The sequence below is a fragment of the Leptidea sinapis genome, chromosome 28, assembly GCF_905404315.1.
Source record: "Leptidea sinapis chromosome 28, ilLepSina1.1, whole genome shotgun sequence".
NCBI classification, from domain to species: Eukaryota; Metazoa; Arthropoda; class Insecta; order Lepidoptera; family Pieridae; genus Leptidea; species Leptidea sinapis.
In genome coordinates this window covers 1,503,798-1,519,748 of record NC_066292.1, presented here as the reverse complement: position 1 = coordinate 1,519,748, position 15,951 = coordinate 1,503,798, and the positions used below count along the sequence as shown (strand labels likewise).

At 33.7% G+C, this 15,951-nt stretch overlaps 1 protein-coding gene across 2 annotated transcripts in view; it reads left to right on the top strand.

Moving 5' to 3' along the window:
* The first annotated feature begins 1,134 nt into the window (after nucleotides 1-1,134).
* LOC126973091 (phosphomevalonate kinase) overlaps nucleotides 1,135-15,951 on the top strand; it is a 77,121-nt gene continuing 62,304 nt past the window's right edge. Inside the window, exons 1-4 of one of the 2 annotated variants that reach the window (XR_007731259.1) lie at nucleotides 1,135-1,518; nucleotides 1,631-1,827; nucleotides 3,980-4,294; nucleotides 8,416-8,487. Coding sequence is in view for 1 of the 2 variants with exons in the window: in XM_050820226.1 (XP_050676183.1) it covers nucleotides 1,439-1,518; nucleotides 1,631-1,827; nucleotides 3,980-4,263 (561 nt within the window). In the remaining variant the exon portion in view is untranslated. Of the gene's footprint in view, nucleotides 1,519-1,630; nucleotides 1,828-3,979; nucleotides 8,007-8,415; nucleotides 8,488-15,951 lie in introns of those variants that run through there. The other variant, XM_050820226.1, reaches the window with a different exon arrangement.

The following is a 15,951-nucleotide window of genomic DNA, read 5'->3' as shown; positions in this document are numbered from 1 at the left end:
CATTTGAGTGTTCATATAATGTTTTGATGACATATTATATAAATAATCATAGTCTTGAACTAAAGTTATTAATTTTTCCTCCATGTTGGAATAAAAAACGTAAAAAACTGGTCTCCGAAAAAATCACGTAGCACAGTCGTCAAAGACGCGGGCGCAAATGGATGGTCAATATTGGTGTGCATTCCCCGCTTCTCTACTCCCGCCGCCGCACCCCGCAGTATATCACTACGAGCGCCGGAGTCCGTGGCATGCCGTTGCCTACCGCAGTATGCCACGGCATCCCGCCACGGGAGCCTGTGGCGCGTGTTGCGATAAAATCCCTTTCAATGCCACGGCATCATTTTAAAGCATAGCAATTTATGTCGTATTTCTGTACCAGTACGGTTGAATGTCCATTAGTAAAAATTAAAATCCCTTGCCTTGCCGTCCCGGTCTGCGTAGGCCCTAAGGTAGGTAGGTTACTATTTACGCTGTGAGAAAAATATTTATTTTTAACCTTAATCTAGTTGGTTTACACTCAACAAATTGCTGCCCTAATAATTACCAGGTGGGTAGGTACTTAGTTACCTACTTTAAAAGGTAATTAGGTACTTACCTAATTGGTAACTACTTATATAGTATTATGTATCGTACCTACTGGTAAGTACTTGCCTAGTTTAAAGATAACTTTTATTACCGAAAAATCTAGATAATCTTGAAATGTCAAATTCAGGTTGTAATCTATTGTTGGCTAACTTATAATTGTTTTGTAGTAACTAGTAAAGTATAACTTAAGAAATATACTAGCGACATCTATGGTAAATCCAAGAATTTAATTGTTTGTGAAAAAGCGCCCTCTTGTGAAAAATACTAATAATGTACTCATTCACAAATATCACAACTCAGCAGTCACGGGCTTTTTAAACATTTAACAAAACATAATAAAAAAAAACTATGTAGATAGCCTACTTGAAAAGTGACTAGTCATCTAATGAGGAAAATTAAGATTTTTTAAACCATTTAGCATCTACAGTGCGCAGTACTACGAACATGCATCCCGTGCCAGTAATAAAAAAAGAATTTATGCAATTGTCAACCGTCATTATTGACACCTGACTCCTGACCAATCTAAAGTCAAAACTTAAAACATTGTCGGACTTCAGTTTCAGTAACTTCAATTTTATTCTCAGAGCGACAAATTCAAACTTGAAACTGAGATTGAATCTCAAAATTATTTTTGACGAATTAAGAACTCCTACTTCCTAGTTCTGAGTTCATAACTTGTTAATTTTGTTTGTTCATATATTTATTAAATTTAGAGTCTTCTAAAGTCTGTAAAACATATTTTTTTTATATATTTGTATCGAATACTCTGCTATATAAAATAATGATATTTATTCCTTAACTTAGCCAGTTAGCTAGTTAACTTATAGTTATAACAGTAGGTATTTACTTAAAAATGCCCCCCAAAATCATTTTGCTTTTCAGTGGTAAGAGAAAGTGTGGAAAAGATTTTATTACCGACCAACTAAAAGAAAGGTATTTATTTTATTTCACATTTCACGTTAAAAATTCGTTTGGTGTATCTATTTATGTTGAATGAGTCTTTTCAACATTAAACATTATTATAACATTTTTTTCCAATTTTCAGATTAGGAGATAATTGTGAAATCATAAAAATATCAATGCCAATAAAGAGTTATTGGGCGAAAGAAATGAATTTAAATTTGAATGATTTACTGAGTGATAATTCATACAAAGAACAATATAGACTTGATATGATAAACTGGAGTGAAAAGAAAAGGAATGAAAATTATGGCTGCTTTTGTGAAGCTGCATGTGAAGAAGGTATTCCACTATGTTATTTACTTCTTTTGTCACATAAGTTTTTAAAAATAATTTAAGTTCTACATTTTTTTTAAGATTTTATATAAACCAAAAGAAAATAAGAATTATGGTATATTCATAAGATTATACAATCTTACTATGAAGTATTATTATTAGATTAGATTAGAGCATCTATATCTAGTATTATTTTTTATTATGGGGATTCTATATTTGTTTTTGAATTTAGAAGGAATTGGTCATTATACACAATTTTTGATTCAACTGCACACAAAAGTTTTGTATTGTAGTTCTCTTGTTTTTGGAATAACAATTATATTTGGTTTGGATTTAGATGTGTATAGCTTTATATAATGTGGTCAGAAGCCAGTTAGAATGCAACGCCATTATCTGGGCTCCTCATGAAGCCAAGTACAGTATAATGTTAGAGCGGATACAAAATAAATTTATACAGTACCTGTATATGAGGCTATACGGGGTTTACCCTTTTTATCCACTTATGTACCCGACATTATTTATTTTGGGTATGGTAGGATACAGCGAGCTGAGGGTAAGAAGGGACCTGGCGCTGATCTCATATCTATTCAAAATACTTAGAGGGAAGGTGCATAATGCGGATATATTGAGTAGACTGTATTTTGTTGTTCCGGATAGGTACGTATGGCGCTGACGTTGGCCGCCGTTGCTGATGGTGCCATACGCGCGCACCAACTTGTTAAGCCAGGCAGCGGTGACGCGTGCCCTTCATACTATTAATGATATAGCCTCACAGACGGATCTGTTTTGTTGCACTCAGGGTGAATTCACGAGAGTAGCGTTATTTATAATATGTTATAAAATTTAAGGAAAGGAAAAAGGAAAAAAGTGAAATATTGTATGTACCTCTATCGCATTGGAATATACTGTAATGATAGTGTGTATTTTGATAAAATAAATAAATAAATAAAAATGTTATTATAAATGATTAGGGATACAATTGTATTCTTACAATTATATTATACTTTTTTTTATGAAAGAGGAGGACAAATGAGTGTATAGCCACCTGATGTTAAGTGATCACCGCTGACCACACTCTGTTGCCACATCAGAGGTGTACATACTTTTTTTAGGTACCAATATTATATCATCCTGGAACCACCACACAAGGAAGCTCATTCCACATCTTGGTTGTATGTAGGGTAGTAGAAATTAGGTCAAACAGCTTCATAGCACTTATAAATGTTGTATAAGACAATGTACAATGAAGTGACATCTCTATGCAAACTGCAATGCCAGGTGATCAAGCCATTCACAGAACACTTTGACGACCTGAATAGCCGAGTGGTTAGCGATCCTACCTACTAAGCTAGAGTTCCCGGGTTCGAATCCTGGTAGGTGCATGCATTTATATAATGAATATGGATGTTTGTTTCCGATTCATGGATGTTTATATTTATTTATGTATGTTTAAGTAAGTATATTGTAAATATATTGTTGTCTTGTAACCCATAACACAGGCTATATATGCCTAATTTGGGGAAAGCCCAAATAGCTAATAGCTAATATAATTTGTGTAAAAAGTGTGTCAATATTATTACTAAAAAAAAAACAAACACTGGGTCCCCAACAATTCCACTATAAAATGGATCGAGCTTATACTGGATTGCACCAAGTAAGAGATGACAACAATATTCCATATTTGTTCCGACCTGCACTTGTAGAGTGCTATAATGTGGGACGGCTTGAACTATTGTTGTGTTCTATTTATGACAACCAACTTCTTTGCAGCCAATTTGGTTTTGCCTTTCTTTTAACCATAAGTCTACTCTACTTTAATTCCATAGACAATGTTGGTTCTCTCTAATCTGTCTCCTGACAACTTAACCTCTTCTTTGTTCAGTAACCTGTCAATCGGTTACTATCGTTTTTAACACAAACGATCAGCAAGCCAGTCGAGCTTCAACAGTCGCCTGGTATGGTTGCCTTCTAATACCATATTCATATATTAAGTGAAGTAATATGGAAAGTAAACAATTTACAAAAATTCTAATAAACCGCTTATTGTAAAGACGACGTTTTACTGGCTCGACCTTAAAACATGGAAAAAATTTATTGTTAAAATGTTTATATAGCTCAAATTTTATTCTTATCTATTAATATGTTTATTAATTTACAGCTACAGTTAAACCAATTTGGATAGTGAGTGATATTCGCCGCAAGACAGATATTAAGTGGTTCCAGGAAACATTTGGAAAACTCATTAGAACAATTCGACTTGAAGCTGATGACAACACGAGAGAGGAAAGAGGTTTTAAGTTTAAAGTTGGTGTAGACGATGCTGACTCTGAGTGTGGCTTAGACAATTATGAAGATTGGGATTTAGTTATTAACAATGGAAAGGGAAGGAAATCAGTAAATGAGCAAATTGAAATGATTTTGCGATTAATAGACTCTTGTTAGAAGGTGTTTCTATAAGCTGAAAATTGTTGAGGTTATTATTAACAGAGCTTTATATTTTTATATGAATAAGTTATTTAACTATAATATATTTACTCTAATGAGGATAACATATCTTATGACTATATGTACAATACTATGATTACATTAAATTAAAACTATTATTATTTATTTATATTTTAACATGCAAAATTGAGTCCAGAAAGAATTAACAAATTTTTTTGCTTGCTTGTATCTTCCGCTATTAGATAAAAAGATAGTGATAAGATAAAAAATATAGTGGTTTCATAAAATTAGATACATATACTTAATCCACATATTTTTTTATAACATAAATATTTTGGCATTTTGTAAGTCATATCACGGTTGTAAGCCATGCAATTGTTAAGCAATCTTGGGAAGACAAAACTATTGAGTGCCACGCCTCACGCCGCCGAGACTGGTCACTGTCCGAGTTAAATTAGCTGTGCCGCTCTGTCCGCTTTGTCAATCTTTCTTATATGTACCAACCCTAGCGCTTCGCTCAGACGTAGGTATACATTTAAAGGAGACCGCAGAGTTACGCCACTGTTCTATTATTTGTACTGTGATATTACTAACTAACCATTAGACAATTGAATAAAGCTGTATTTGATGACTCTTTCTTCCGACTCCACAAATTGATCAATACTTGAGGTTAGCTGAAAAGCTTAGCAAAGTTCTGTACAGCCTGTACTATTTCTTAAGAATTTATCATCAACGAATACAAAATAACCATTGAAGGCCGACCAGTAGATAAAGAGATTTGTATTTTCAAAAAACAAAAAATAAGCATCTGTATATTATTTAATAATAATTTGCTCTCTAGTCGTTCCCTCATGACTGAGGATCGTTGTCATCAACAAGTGGTCCACACTTGGAGTGAACTATTTGTTTCCATCGCGGCCCTGACGACGGAGCTAAACCTCGGGGACCTGGAGTCTTATTTGGACGGTCCATCTGGTAGGAGATCGGCCTCGGGCTCGCTTGCCATTTGTGTTCCCAACTACGATCAATTTCTCCAGGCTCTCGTTACCTCTTCGCATTATGTGTCCAAAATACGAAAGAATTCGTTGGTAGCATATCGTGGACACACGGGTTTTTATCTTGAGCTGTGAGAGGATCGACACATTTGTTCGCTCGGCCGTAAAAGTTATCCCAAGATAAACAGATTTGTATTTTCAAACAAACAAAAAATAAGCAGCTATATAATATTATTTAATAAAAATGAATTCATTTAACCAGTATGTTTATATAACACCATTAATGATCATAATATTTTAAATCCGCATTGTGTTCTCAGATAATTATGATAATATTAATGTTTATTTTAATTATCGTTTGTCTTAATACAAGGACTTTTTTTATGTTGTTTTCTGTTGTTGTTACGTAACTTGAAATAGCCTGAGTCGAATGTGTTTGTTTTGGTGGTAAGAATAAGTGCCAAATAGTCTACAACAATTGAATTGTGGCGTACCAGAAAATATCTTTATGAAAAATACGGATTTTGAATCTGCATGGAGATCAAACTTAATTTATCATCATTATTGATGACTTTGGTAGAGATGAACTAGTTATTTCTATGTTCTTTAAATGAAAATCTCTTAGATCATTTATACATTTAGATATGACACCTGTGAATATGTCAAAAAAATTGAGGCTGACAATTAACCTCATTTTGATCAATGCACGCACACTAATACAAGGTGACATACAAATCGTGAGTGTAAGAAGTAGTTTGTCACACACACACTAAAGTAATAAACCTGGCCTGTGTTCATCAATTGTCTAGCAGTTGGTGCTGCTAAGGAAAATATAAATCTCTTTGTGATATTTCATACTTAAATAATGTGTGTGCCAAAAAATTTAATGCATATAATGGTTTAAAGACTGCAGTATTTCAGCTGCAGCTGAGATTTGCTATGATGTGTAGAAACAATAAAGGGAATGTGAGAGGGAGCTTGCTCCCTCTTAGACCTTGCTTCAACACACACTTTCCTGCATTCTCAACAGATGATGGAAACAGAAGAAGTAAAAGATATTTCTCAGGATATAATCCTATCTTTCCAAACTATCTATTAATGCTAAATTGTTTTCGTGAATAGCTGTGTATGGATACGTTAAAAGCCAACGAGACCAGATAAAAAATTTAAATAACTTGACTTTTACTGGTCAAACTATGACAATGACAGATAGTGACAGATACCATAGTGACAGCTGCGAAAATAGAATCCATTTATTTGTAGCATAGATAATATTTTGTCGCCATTTTGTGAATTCAAGCGTAGTACGTTTTGAAATGAGATCGTACTTCGTAGTTTAGTTTTGAGCTGGTCAATTTCGTCAATACAATTTATGATATATATATGATTGAATATGATTCTTCCGTAAAGGCGCTCAGTTAACCTCGCTTCCGACAGGAAGATAAGTAGATTTATTATTTGATAAAATTTTTCCTTAATTATTAACACTAAAATATTATTGAATAAATTATCTATACTAATATTATAAAGCTGCAGTGTTTGTTTGTTTGTTTATTTGAACGCGCTAATCTCTGGTACTATTGGTCCGATTTGAATGATTCTTTCAGTGTTGGGTAGTCCATTTATCGAGGAAGGCTATAGGCTATGTTTTTTTTTTTCAAAATTAGGGATCCGTAATAAAATTGCTATTTTGTAACACAAGGTGTAAAATCGGAAACCTATTTTTGCGTGCGCTGCAAAAACTATTGACAATAGAACAAAATGATGTACAGGCTATAATATAGGCAATATTTTATTACCTATAAAACTATCGCGTGAATTATACTTTATATGGCAAAACAACGTTTGCCGGGTCAGCTATATTGTATATGCGGCTTTATCTTGGTGGGGGATATAGGCTTTTGTTAACGGAAGGGGCGTAATATTTTGGCATTTAATCAAAACGATTTGAAACCCGCATTCGACAGCTTGTTATTTTACTAGGTAGGTATACAATATTTAATTGTACTATTACATATTCTTTGACAATATTATAATAGGTATATATAGGCGATCGCGAATGTTAAACATTAGCGCATCGATGCCAATTTCAATTATATTCTTCAATTGTCTTTTTATAATGATTTTAGATATTGTTTTTTATAAAAATCATGGACGAGACGTGCAGGACGTTCAGGTGATGGTAATTGATACGCCCTGCCCATTACAATGCAGTCCCGCTCAGGATTATTGAAAAACCCAAAAATTCTGTGAGGCACTACAACTGCAATCGTCACCTTGAGACATAAGATGTCAAGTCTTATTTGCCCAGTAATTTCACTAGCTACGACGCCCTTCAGACGGAAACACAGTAATGATTATATTAATCAATTATTATCAGATATAACTTAGGTATCTAAATTTGGTGGTCAGCTTAGATAAAAGGAATAAAAAAAGATGTAGAATATGGCTGGCTTTCGCTCGTCCTCATTCTTTCTATATGGGCAAGGCCTAAAAATACGTCTTATTATAAATCTTTTATTAGAAGTAAGTTCTACAATAGTATTTTATAACCTTACTTAAGTTCTGTGGATTTTGTGTTGTATTAAATAAATAAAAATAATCCTAGCGGTTAGTGGGGTAGCGGGAATTATATTGTTCTTATTAAAGCTCTCAAACTTTGGATGTTTTTTATTCTTGAAGGATTTACGTGTAGTTATAATAAGTATTTATTTATATGAATGGAATAAAATTATTATTTTTATATTTTGGTGTGTTTTATTTATCATTATAATCTGACTTCACAGACGTATGTTTCAGTTAATGTTTATGTGATCATTTTATGAAAATGTTTTTTTGAAATGTAAGCCAACACCGGCCAGCCATTGATGATTAGATAAATAGTACTTAATGCATAGTATTTTTAAGGCGACAGTTAAGTTTTGGTTTTGTTCCGGAAGCGTAACTCCTTTTTCCACCTGTCCGTCCGTAATCAGTTATGTCTCATAAACTTCTTACGTGGAGTTACAAAGGCGACATTGAATGAACGCACTGATAGACTAGACTAGACTACTTTACCAATTGACGTACAATAAACAACTGGACTCACAATCACGCTCCAAAATTGTCTGAAACAAAACTGCCTACGCGTCTATAACGCCGAGTTTGCTTTCAGTTGTGTATTGCCCGCGCTTTGAGTATAACGCCACGCAATGAGAAAGTGTCCAGTGAAAAAGTGGTATTTCAGGTAAGTGTCCTTTTAATTTATAAAAATTGTGTAACTAACTTGACGTTTTTAATCATTTTATTAAATAATTACAGAAAATTACAGTTAAAATTACAATTACAATTTATCAATGATACGTCACTCGAACAGTTGGTTCAGTTGAATGAGCGATCGCATGGAACGCGAGAGGTCGCAATATTGTTTTAAAATTTAATTTGTGAGGTTGTCCCAGATGTGGGGGTTATAAATTTAAAAAATAACAAATTGTTTATTTAAGTAGGAACATTTGATTACATTTTACAACTTGTATATAATAACGGCCACTTGATTCGATGACTTTTTGCTATCTGGTTGTAACATGATCTCGTTGTTGTAGAAATTTTTAGACTTCGGATCGAAAAAACGGATTGAAAACACCTAACGGCCGTTTTCAATAACCTATCTATCCTTAATTTAACTTACTAGAGGTAGACAAAGCTATCCTTTTACGCTTACTTACTTTTCAATAACCTATCGACATAAAGCATTGGACTATAATTATATTGGACATAACTAGGGATAGATAAGATCATGTCATTTTTAGCGTATGGGATGTGAATATAATGTTACTCAAATAATTTGGACACAGTACCTTAGTTAGAAAAACACCAACACTTTTTCACTAATTATAATACGCCATTCATAGAAGGATAACACAAATAACAAAGGAAACAAAGAATTAAAGAAGGCTGAGTCTATTGATACGGGTACTGGACAAATCATTTATTATCATTCGTACAGAAGTCGGACGAGTAATTTTGTTTTAGGCTGTTGCTATTTGTCCGGCAACTGGACGAATGAATAGTCGTCCGATTATCGGATTAGAGAGAAAAAAGACATCATTGAATGAAATTTGGGTTAAAACTTAGTATCCCATAGCACGAATTATGTAATAAATATTTAAATTGATAGAGTTTTAGTCCACGATTATAATGCTACCACTCTAATTACAAGGTAATGCACTGTTCCAGATAAAAAACCTAACCACAAATTATGACATTTTTATGGGGAGGAAAGAAAGGGAAACGCCTAGAATTCGTTTCTGTTGTTTTAACTGTTCTAACATAACCTAACCTAACCAATTTTTATAAATCATAGTGATAGAGATTTGGTCCACGTTTATAGTGCTACTAATCTTATTACAATACACAATTTTCAAGAAAATAACAAAAAAAAAATTACAACCTCTGAACGGGTAAACACGTAAATAAAACACAGATCATACATTTTAATAGGTAATTAAAAAATCAGACAAATGTGTTATGATAAGTTTTTTAATACATAAAAAAGAAATCATAAAATTAAAAAAAAAAAAAAACACTTTCCGACTGAGCGAGTCAAGAGTCACTTCGTATAAAGAACTTACACAAACACTGATACTATAAACTACATTAATTACACACTACAATACAAAAATACTTTAGAAATTAATTCAGAATATTATTTAAAACAAATTAAAGTTATGAGATGCATGAGCTTATACTTTCAATGGTTATAATCGAATGTCATTCAAGTATTTTGTTAAGATCATATGACCAAAATATTTATGCCTACCCGCAGAATTTCAGATTATTTAGTTGCGGGACGCATACTACGCGTATACCGCGACTCTGTTATGAAATAATAAATATTATAATTATTTTGTATGAGAGTAATAATTATTGTCTGAATTTTCTGTGTTTTAGTGTAATACCTGATTGTGTTACATTTTAATACGTATATAAATATGAAATAAAATATAAAATACTAGTTTATGTAGTATATATGTAAGCTTTGTACACTGTATGTTGTGTACATAGCCTAATATACGAGTATGTCTACGCCGCCTAACAAGTATGACGTGACACATGAAGAATGACATTGACAGGAGCACACCGGAGAGAGAGAATTTAAGCCTGCATGTAGAGGGATATATTTTTCTAATTGTTTAAAAGTAATGAAAAGAAATAATTTTCACAAAGTAACTAGTGTACCTTAAGTAAAGTAATTCAGTGTCGATCTACTAAAATATTGCAAGTAAAAAAAACCTTGAATTGTCGATTAGTAGATTCACAATGTGTAAATATTTTTTGAGTGTTTTAATTGTATAATAACAATAAATATTTCTATTTTTAGATAAATCAAGTTGTGCGTTATTTACTCCTGTATCATTTTATCATATGTATATGTAATATATTAGATATTACATACACATATGATAAAATACATTTATTAAAATAATGTGTGTTAGCAACACATTAAACGGTGACAGCAATGTAACTAGAGATACGTTATTGAAAACGGCCGTAAACCAACTCTGTGCTGCTCTTATTAACACACTGCGTTGGGTCCAAAAACGGCAAAATCTTAATCGCGGCTTCCTTATATTTATTCCTTATTTGTAAACAAATATAAAACTATGTTCGAATTTCTTCATTCGATTCACTCATTTTGTCAGAGAGGAAAACAAATGAAAAGTAATTGTCAAGAACATTTTTCTTATATGTATCTTTTTTATTTATTCCTATTATTCCACTACTGAATATCTAAATGATCGGACAGCCTGGGACTAGATTGTGATTATTTTATAGCGATATAAATGACTGTACAATATTGTATATTTTTATTGAAAAGAGCGCAAAAAAAGAATGCTGGGAGAGTTTCTTGCGCCGCTTCTTCTCTCTCAGAGCGCCATTTGTTTCCGAAGCAGTAGTAGTATCTAGTAGTTATTAGAAATGACATCAAAATGTATTCTAAAGGAATCAATTTTGAGAAAATAAATGCCTTTTATGCCTTTTAATGTCATCGAAACCAATGCATTCATTATACGATAAAGTTTATTGTACAAACTAATTTGGTATTTATATTACAGCTATATTAAAAGAGTATTATTAATTACAAAAATAAAATTTGAAAAACAAAATTTTATGAACGACGCGGGACTCGAACCCACGACCTCTGGCGTTCCGTGTGAGTGCTCTAACCAACTGAGCTAACCGTTCGAGTGATGTATCGTCATAAAATCTTGTATGCTTTGTTCAACTCTCAGGTTGTGGCTTCATTTGCAGGATCAACTTTACCTATATTTTAGTTTACTTTTATATCTAAACAATTTGTTGAGATTTACAAGAGCGACATCTCAAGTCAATTTCCTAATATGCGGATATTGGGGTTGAGCAGATTATCAATTGTAAATTATATCCTGTAAATGAAGCCACAACCTTTCCAGTGCTCTAACCAACTGAGCTAACCGTTCGAGTGTCGTATCGTTCGTAAAATTTTGTTGTTCAAATTTTATTTGTGTATTAATCCTAGAAGTGAGGGTTATCACTTTAAAAACATAACAAATTGTTTATTATTAGTTAGTTGAGTATAATTTTTGTATGTTCACGACCTCTACTTTTATATATAATATTGACGTTTGTAAAGCGCTTAGTTTAAACCTATTTGAATAACGTTTATTTGACTTTAAAAAACTTGCCAGATACAATTTATAGTACAGTGAAAGAGATTTTATTACAAGTTTGCATATGCCAAGTTTATACATATGCGAAAATACTTTTCTTGAAGAGTTGAACAATCGGGCTCGTAAAACGCGTACAATTTGTATGAGTAACTTAAAAATAAATTTTCCGTCTTCAAGTATTCCTTGATAAAAAACTTTTTTCTAACCTCACTGGTCAAAGTTTTCCCAAAGTTGATTGTTATTCTTGTAAATTTATGCTACAATAAACGAGCGAACACGAGCTTAAGGAAACCTTTTCAGTGTTTTGTATTCAACTTTTCAATGTTGAACGTACCGTGTTTTGGTTTAGTGTTTAAGCTTAATTCCTAACAGTTCCTTAAGCACTTTTTAACGCTTCTTAACAATTATCTTTATCATTTTTATAACAATGAGGGACAGAAATGGGAATTATTGCCTCTAAAAGTCACAGAATGTTGTGAGTTGTAACGAATTTACTTATGAAAGCCTTACCAACTTGATAATTAATACTATGACAACTTGTGATTCAACCAACCGTTAAACATAACATAACATCAATTACTAACAAGTAACCTTTACTTTATTTTTTTTTTGTATTTCGTGTATATTTGTTTTGAATATTTTCTGGGATCTTGTAAACAACGCCCCACAGACTTACTAACTCGACTTAGCCGAATAGTAGGCTTAACAAGTTTGTTTGTTTGGTGTCAACATTATGATAATCAATATGATCTGGTCAAAAGTCCTAGTTTTATAAAAAAGAGCGCAAAATCAGAATGCTGGGAGACTTTCTTGCGCCGCTCTTTCTCTCTCAGAGCGCCATTTGTTTCCGAAGCGGAAACACTACCAGTGTTAGAAATGACATCAAAAAGAATACTTTTTGAGAAAACAAATGCCTTTTATGCCTTTAGCACAATTTCTAGAAAATTCGTTTATTTGCCATGTAGGTAAATAAGATAAAAAAGATAGTCTTGAATGCGTTTCGATTTTTCAGAGATTCTAATTTATATAAGCTGTCTGTAGATGATCAAGAAATGCTGTAGTTTTTGCATATTACAAAATATCGAGTGAAGATCCGTTAAATTTTTTGAAAATGAATTTTATTTCAAATCACACAAGCGTATTCTAAATATAACTGGACAAATACATTGTATAAGTAAATAATGGAGCTAACTACATCGGTCAAACACAGATTAATCTTTATTTATTTTATATATATCCGCTTTTGTCACGATTCATCGTCGTTGATACCGACTAGTTTCGGATCATTCGAAGTTCCTTCATGAGGGTAAATTTAGTCGATTTAAAAAAAAATACTAAAGTAAATTATACTAAAAGAAAAGTATACTAAAGTAACTAACTTAATACATGGGGCACACTAAAATTTTTGCACTTCTAGCTAATCGGAACTATCTGAATTTCGAATCTTATATTTTTTGAAACGTTGCAACCTTTTTAGTAATAAAAAAACAATTTGCGGGAAATCATTTGTCAATTATTGTTTTAATCACACATCAAAGTTCTACGTACGCAACGAAAATGGAATTAAGGCGAAAAGATTTTAGAGCGATGATTTTTTATGTATTTATAAAAGTTCTCTCTCTCCGCAAGACTGTGCCGCTCGTCTTCAAAATGCTTTTGGGAGAGAAGCACCTTGCTTGAGCACCGTGAGGCGATGGTTTGCTGAATTTGGGAAAGGTTGGGTTTCTTTACATGACGAATTTCGCTAAGGGCGGCCTACAACTGCCGTCAACGAAAATAATGTGGCTACTGTTAAAAGGCTAATTGGAGAAAACCCGCGTATTACCTATGAGACAATTCGAGGACTAATGGGGATTGGTATGAGCCAAATCACCAGAAAATTTCACATGAAGAATTGAAAGTTTGTTGTCGTTGGATCCCTCATGAACTGACAGCGGGGTGGAAGCGGGCTCGCGTGGAATGGTGCTCACAGATGCTAATGAAGTACGATCTCGGACATTCAAATGCTGTTTATGACATTGTCACAGGAGACGTAACGTGGATTTATTGTTTTGAACCCGAAAAAAACAGCAATCTTGTGAATGGCTGCTTGAAAATGAGAACAGGCCATCAAAAGACAGGCAGACGAGAAACGTTGGTAAAAAATAATCGCATTTTTTTCTCAGCTTATGTTTCCATCTGCACAATTCCACTTGAAGGTCAAAAGTTTGAAAGTATGTTGAGAACGCATTACAGATAGTTTCATCACTTGTAAGGCATGTTTCCATCTGCACAATTCCACTTGAAGGTCAAAAGTTTGAAAGTATTTTGAGAACGCATTACAGATAGTTTCATCACTTATTATTGAATGTAATTAGACAAGGCATACATAGAAAAAACAAAATAGCATTGGAAGGGTTGACTGACGACGCATAATTTAATTTTGTGAGGAAGTTTGCCAATTGATTGCTAAATGACATGTAGTTAATCTGCTAGCACAAATAAATAGCACAGACATACAAAGTAACCCCCTTACGTGTATTTGCTTGGTTGATGCGTAAACATATCCAAAGGTATAACCTGTCTGTCGAGTTAAATTGCAAATGTTAACGAGTAGCTATTAAAATGCCAAACGCCCTTTGTTTGCCTTGTTAAACTATAATCGCGGTCACGTCGCCAAACTAGGTACCGATCATCCAGGAACTCTGGAGTCAGATATGGTTTCATCTGACCATGTTTCAATATAATTATGTAAGTAATTAAGTAAGTAAATTGTGTAAGAAGTCTTACAGACTTTACGATATACTTCATTAGCTTTTTTTTCATGAAAATAAGGGACGAGACGAGCAGGACGTTCAGCTGATGGTAATTGATACCCTCCCCTGCCCATTACAATACAGTGCCGCTCAGGATTCTTGAAAATTCCCAAAAATGCTGAGCGGCACTACAGCTGCGCTCGTCACCTTGCGAAATAAGATGTTGAGTCTCATTTGAGCAGTAATTTCACTAGCTACGGCGCGGCATTGGTTTTCTAGTTAGGTAGGCACTGTGACTCTCACTAGTCATAGCTGAGCTTTGAAATATTCAAAGATTTTTGATTGTAGGTATCTAGCGTAAGGAAAAATTTTATGTGTGGATGTTCAATAGAAGTTATAAAGAATGTTTTAACCTGGATTCAACTTTCTTAGGTTAGCCTACCACTAAGCTCGTCCACTTATTGGCTCGTGTACACACAGGTGTCATTGAGGTCAGACAGTTCCCTTTTGATGTTTCGTAAGCACGCTGGACAGCTGGCGCTTCATACGGAGCTCCTTCATGATATATTCAAGAGAAGCAGGCTCGGTGGACACAGGCGCGGTGGATGTTAGCTCGCGACACGTTGCACATTTCCATTACGATCTATTTTCTGATTCATAGCGCCTCCATGTGGTCAGATATGTTAGCACAGCCACAGCACAGTTGGTTATGGAAAATAGAACACTGTACCCCGTCATTAAACTGTTCATTGCAAATTGCGCATTCAAACACATTTCAAGTAGCAACATTTTGAGCCAAAGGTTGAAAATATATTATGTCATTCCGCCGGTATGTTGGAAGGACGGCGGCAGGCGTTATGACGTGTAAGCTAAGCGAGTGTTCACGCGGGACGATATAATATAGGTATATATACGCTTTATGCGGTGCAGGACCAGCCATATGTAGAGTATTTCTATCATGGTCTAGTCTCGCAGCGATACTTGAATCATTTAGGATCCAGTATACTGTAAACGATCCAGGTTGGAGATGTGTAAAGACGACGTTTCATTATGTGTTCTATTCATTTATCACTGAGTGATCCTAAGAGTTATTGACCTGATTTCTGTCACTGAATTCCACAATGGAATTGTGATACGCCATACACTTCAAAATCATAGTTTCCACCGGGATTTCCCATTCCTCCACGGTGTGATTCTCAAGTAACTTTCTTCCACGTGCAACCAAACTATGGAATAAGTTAATTCCATTAGTGCCATGTTTCCGGG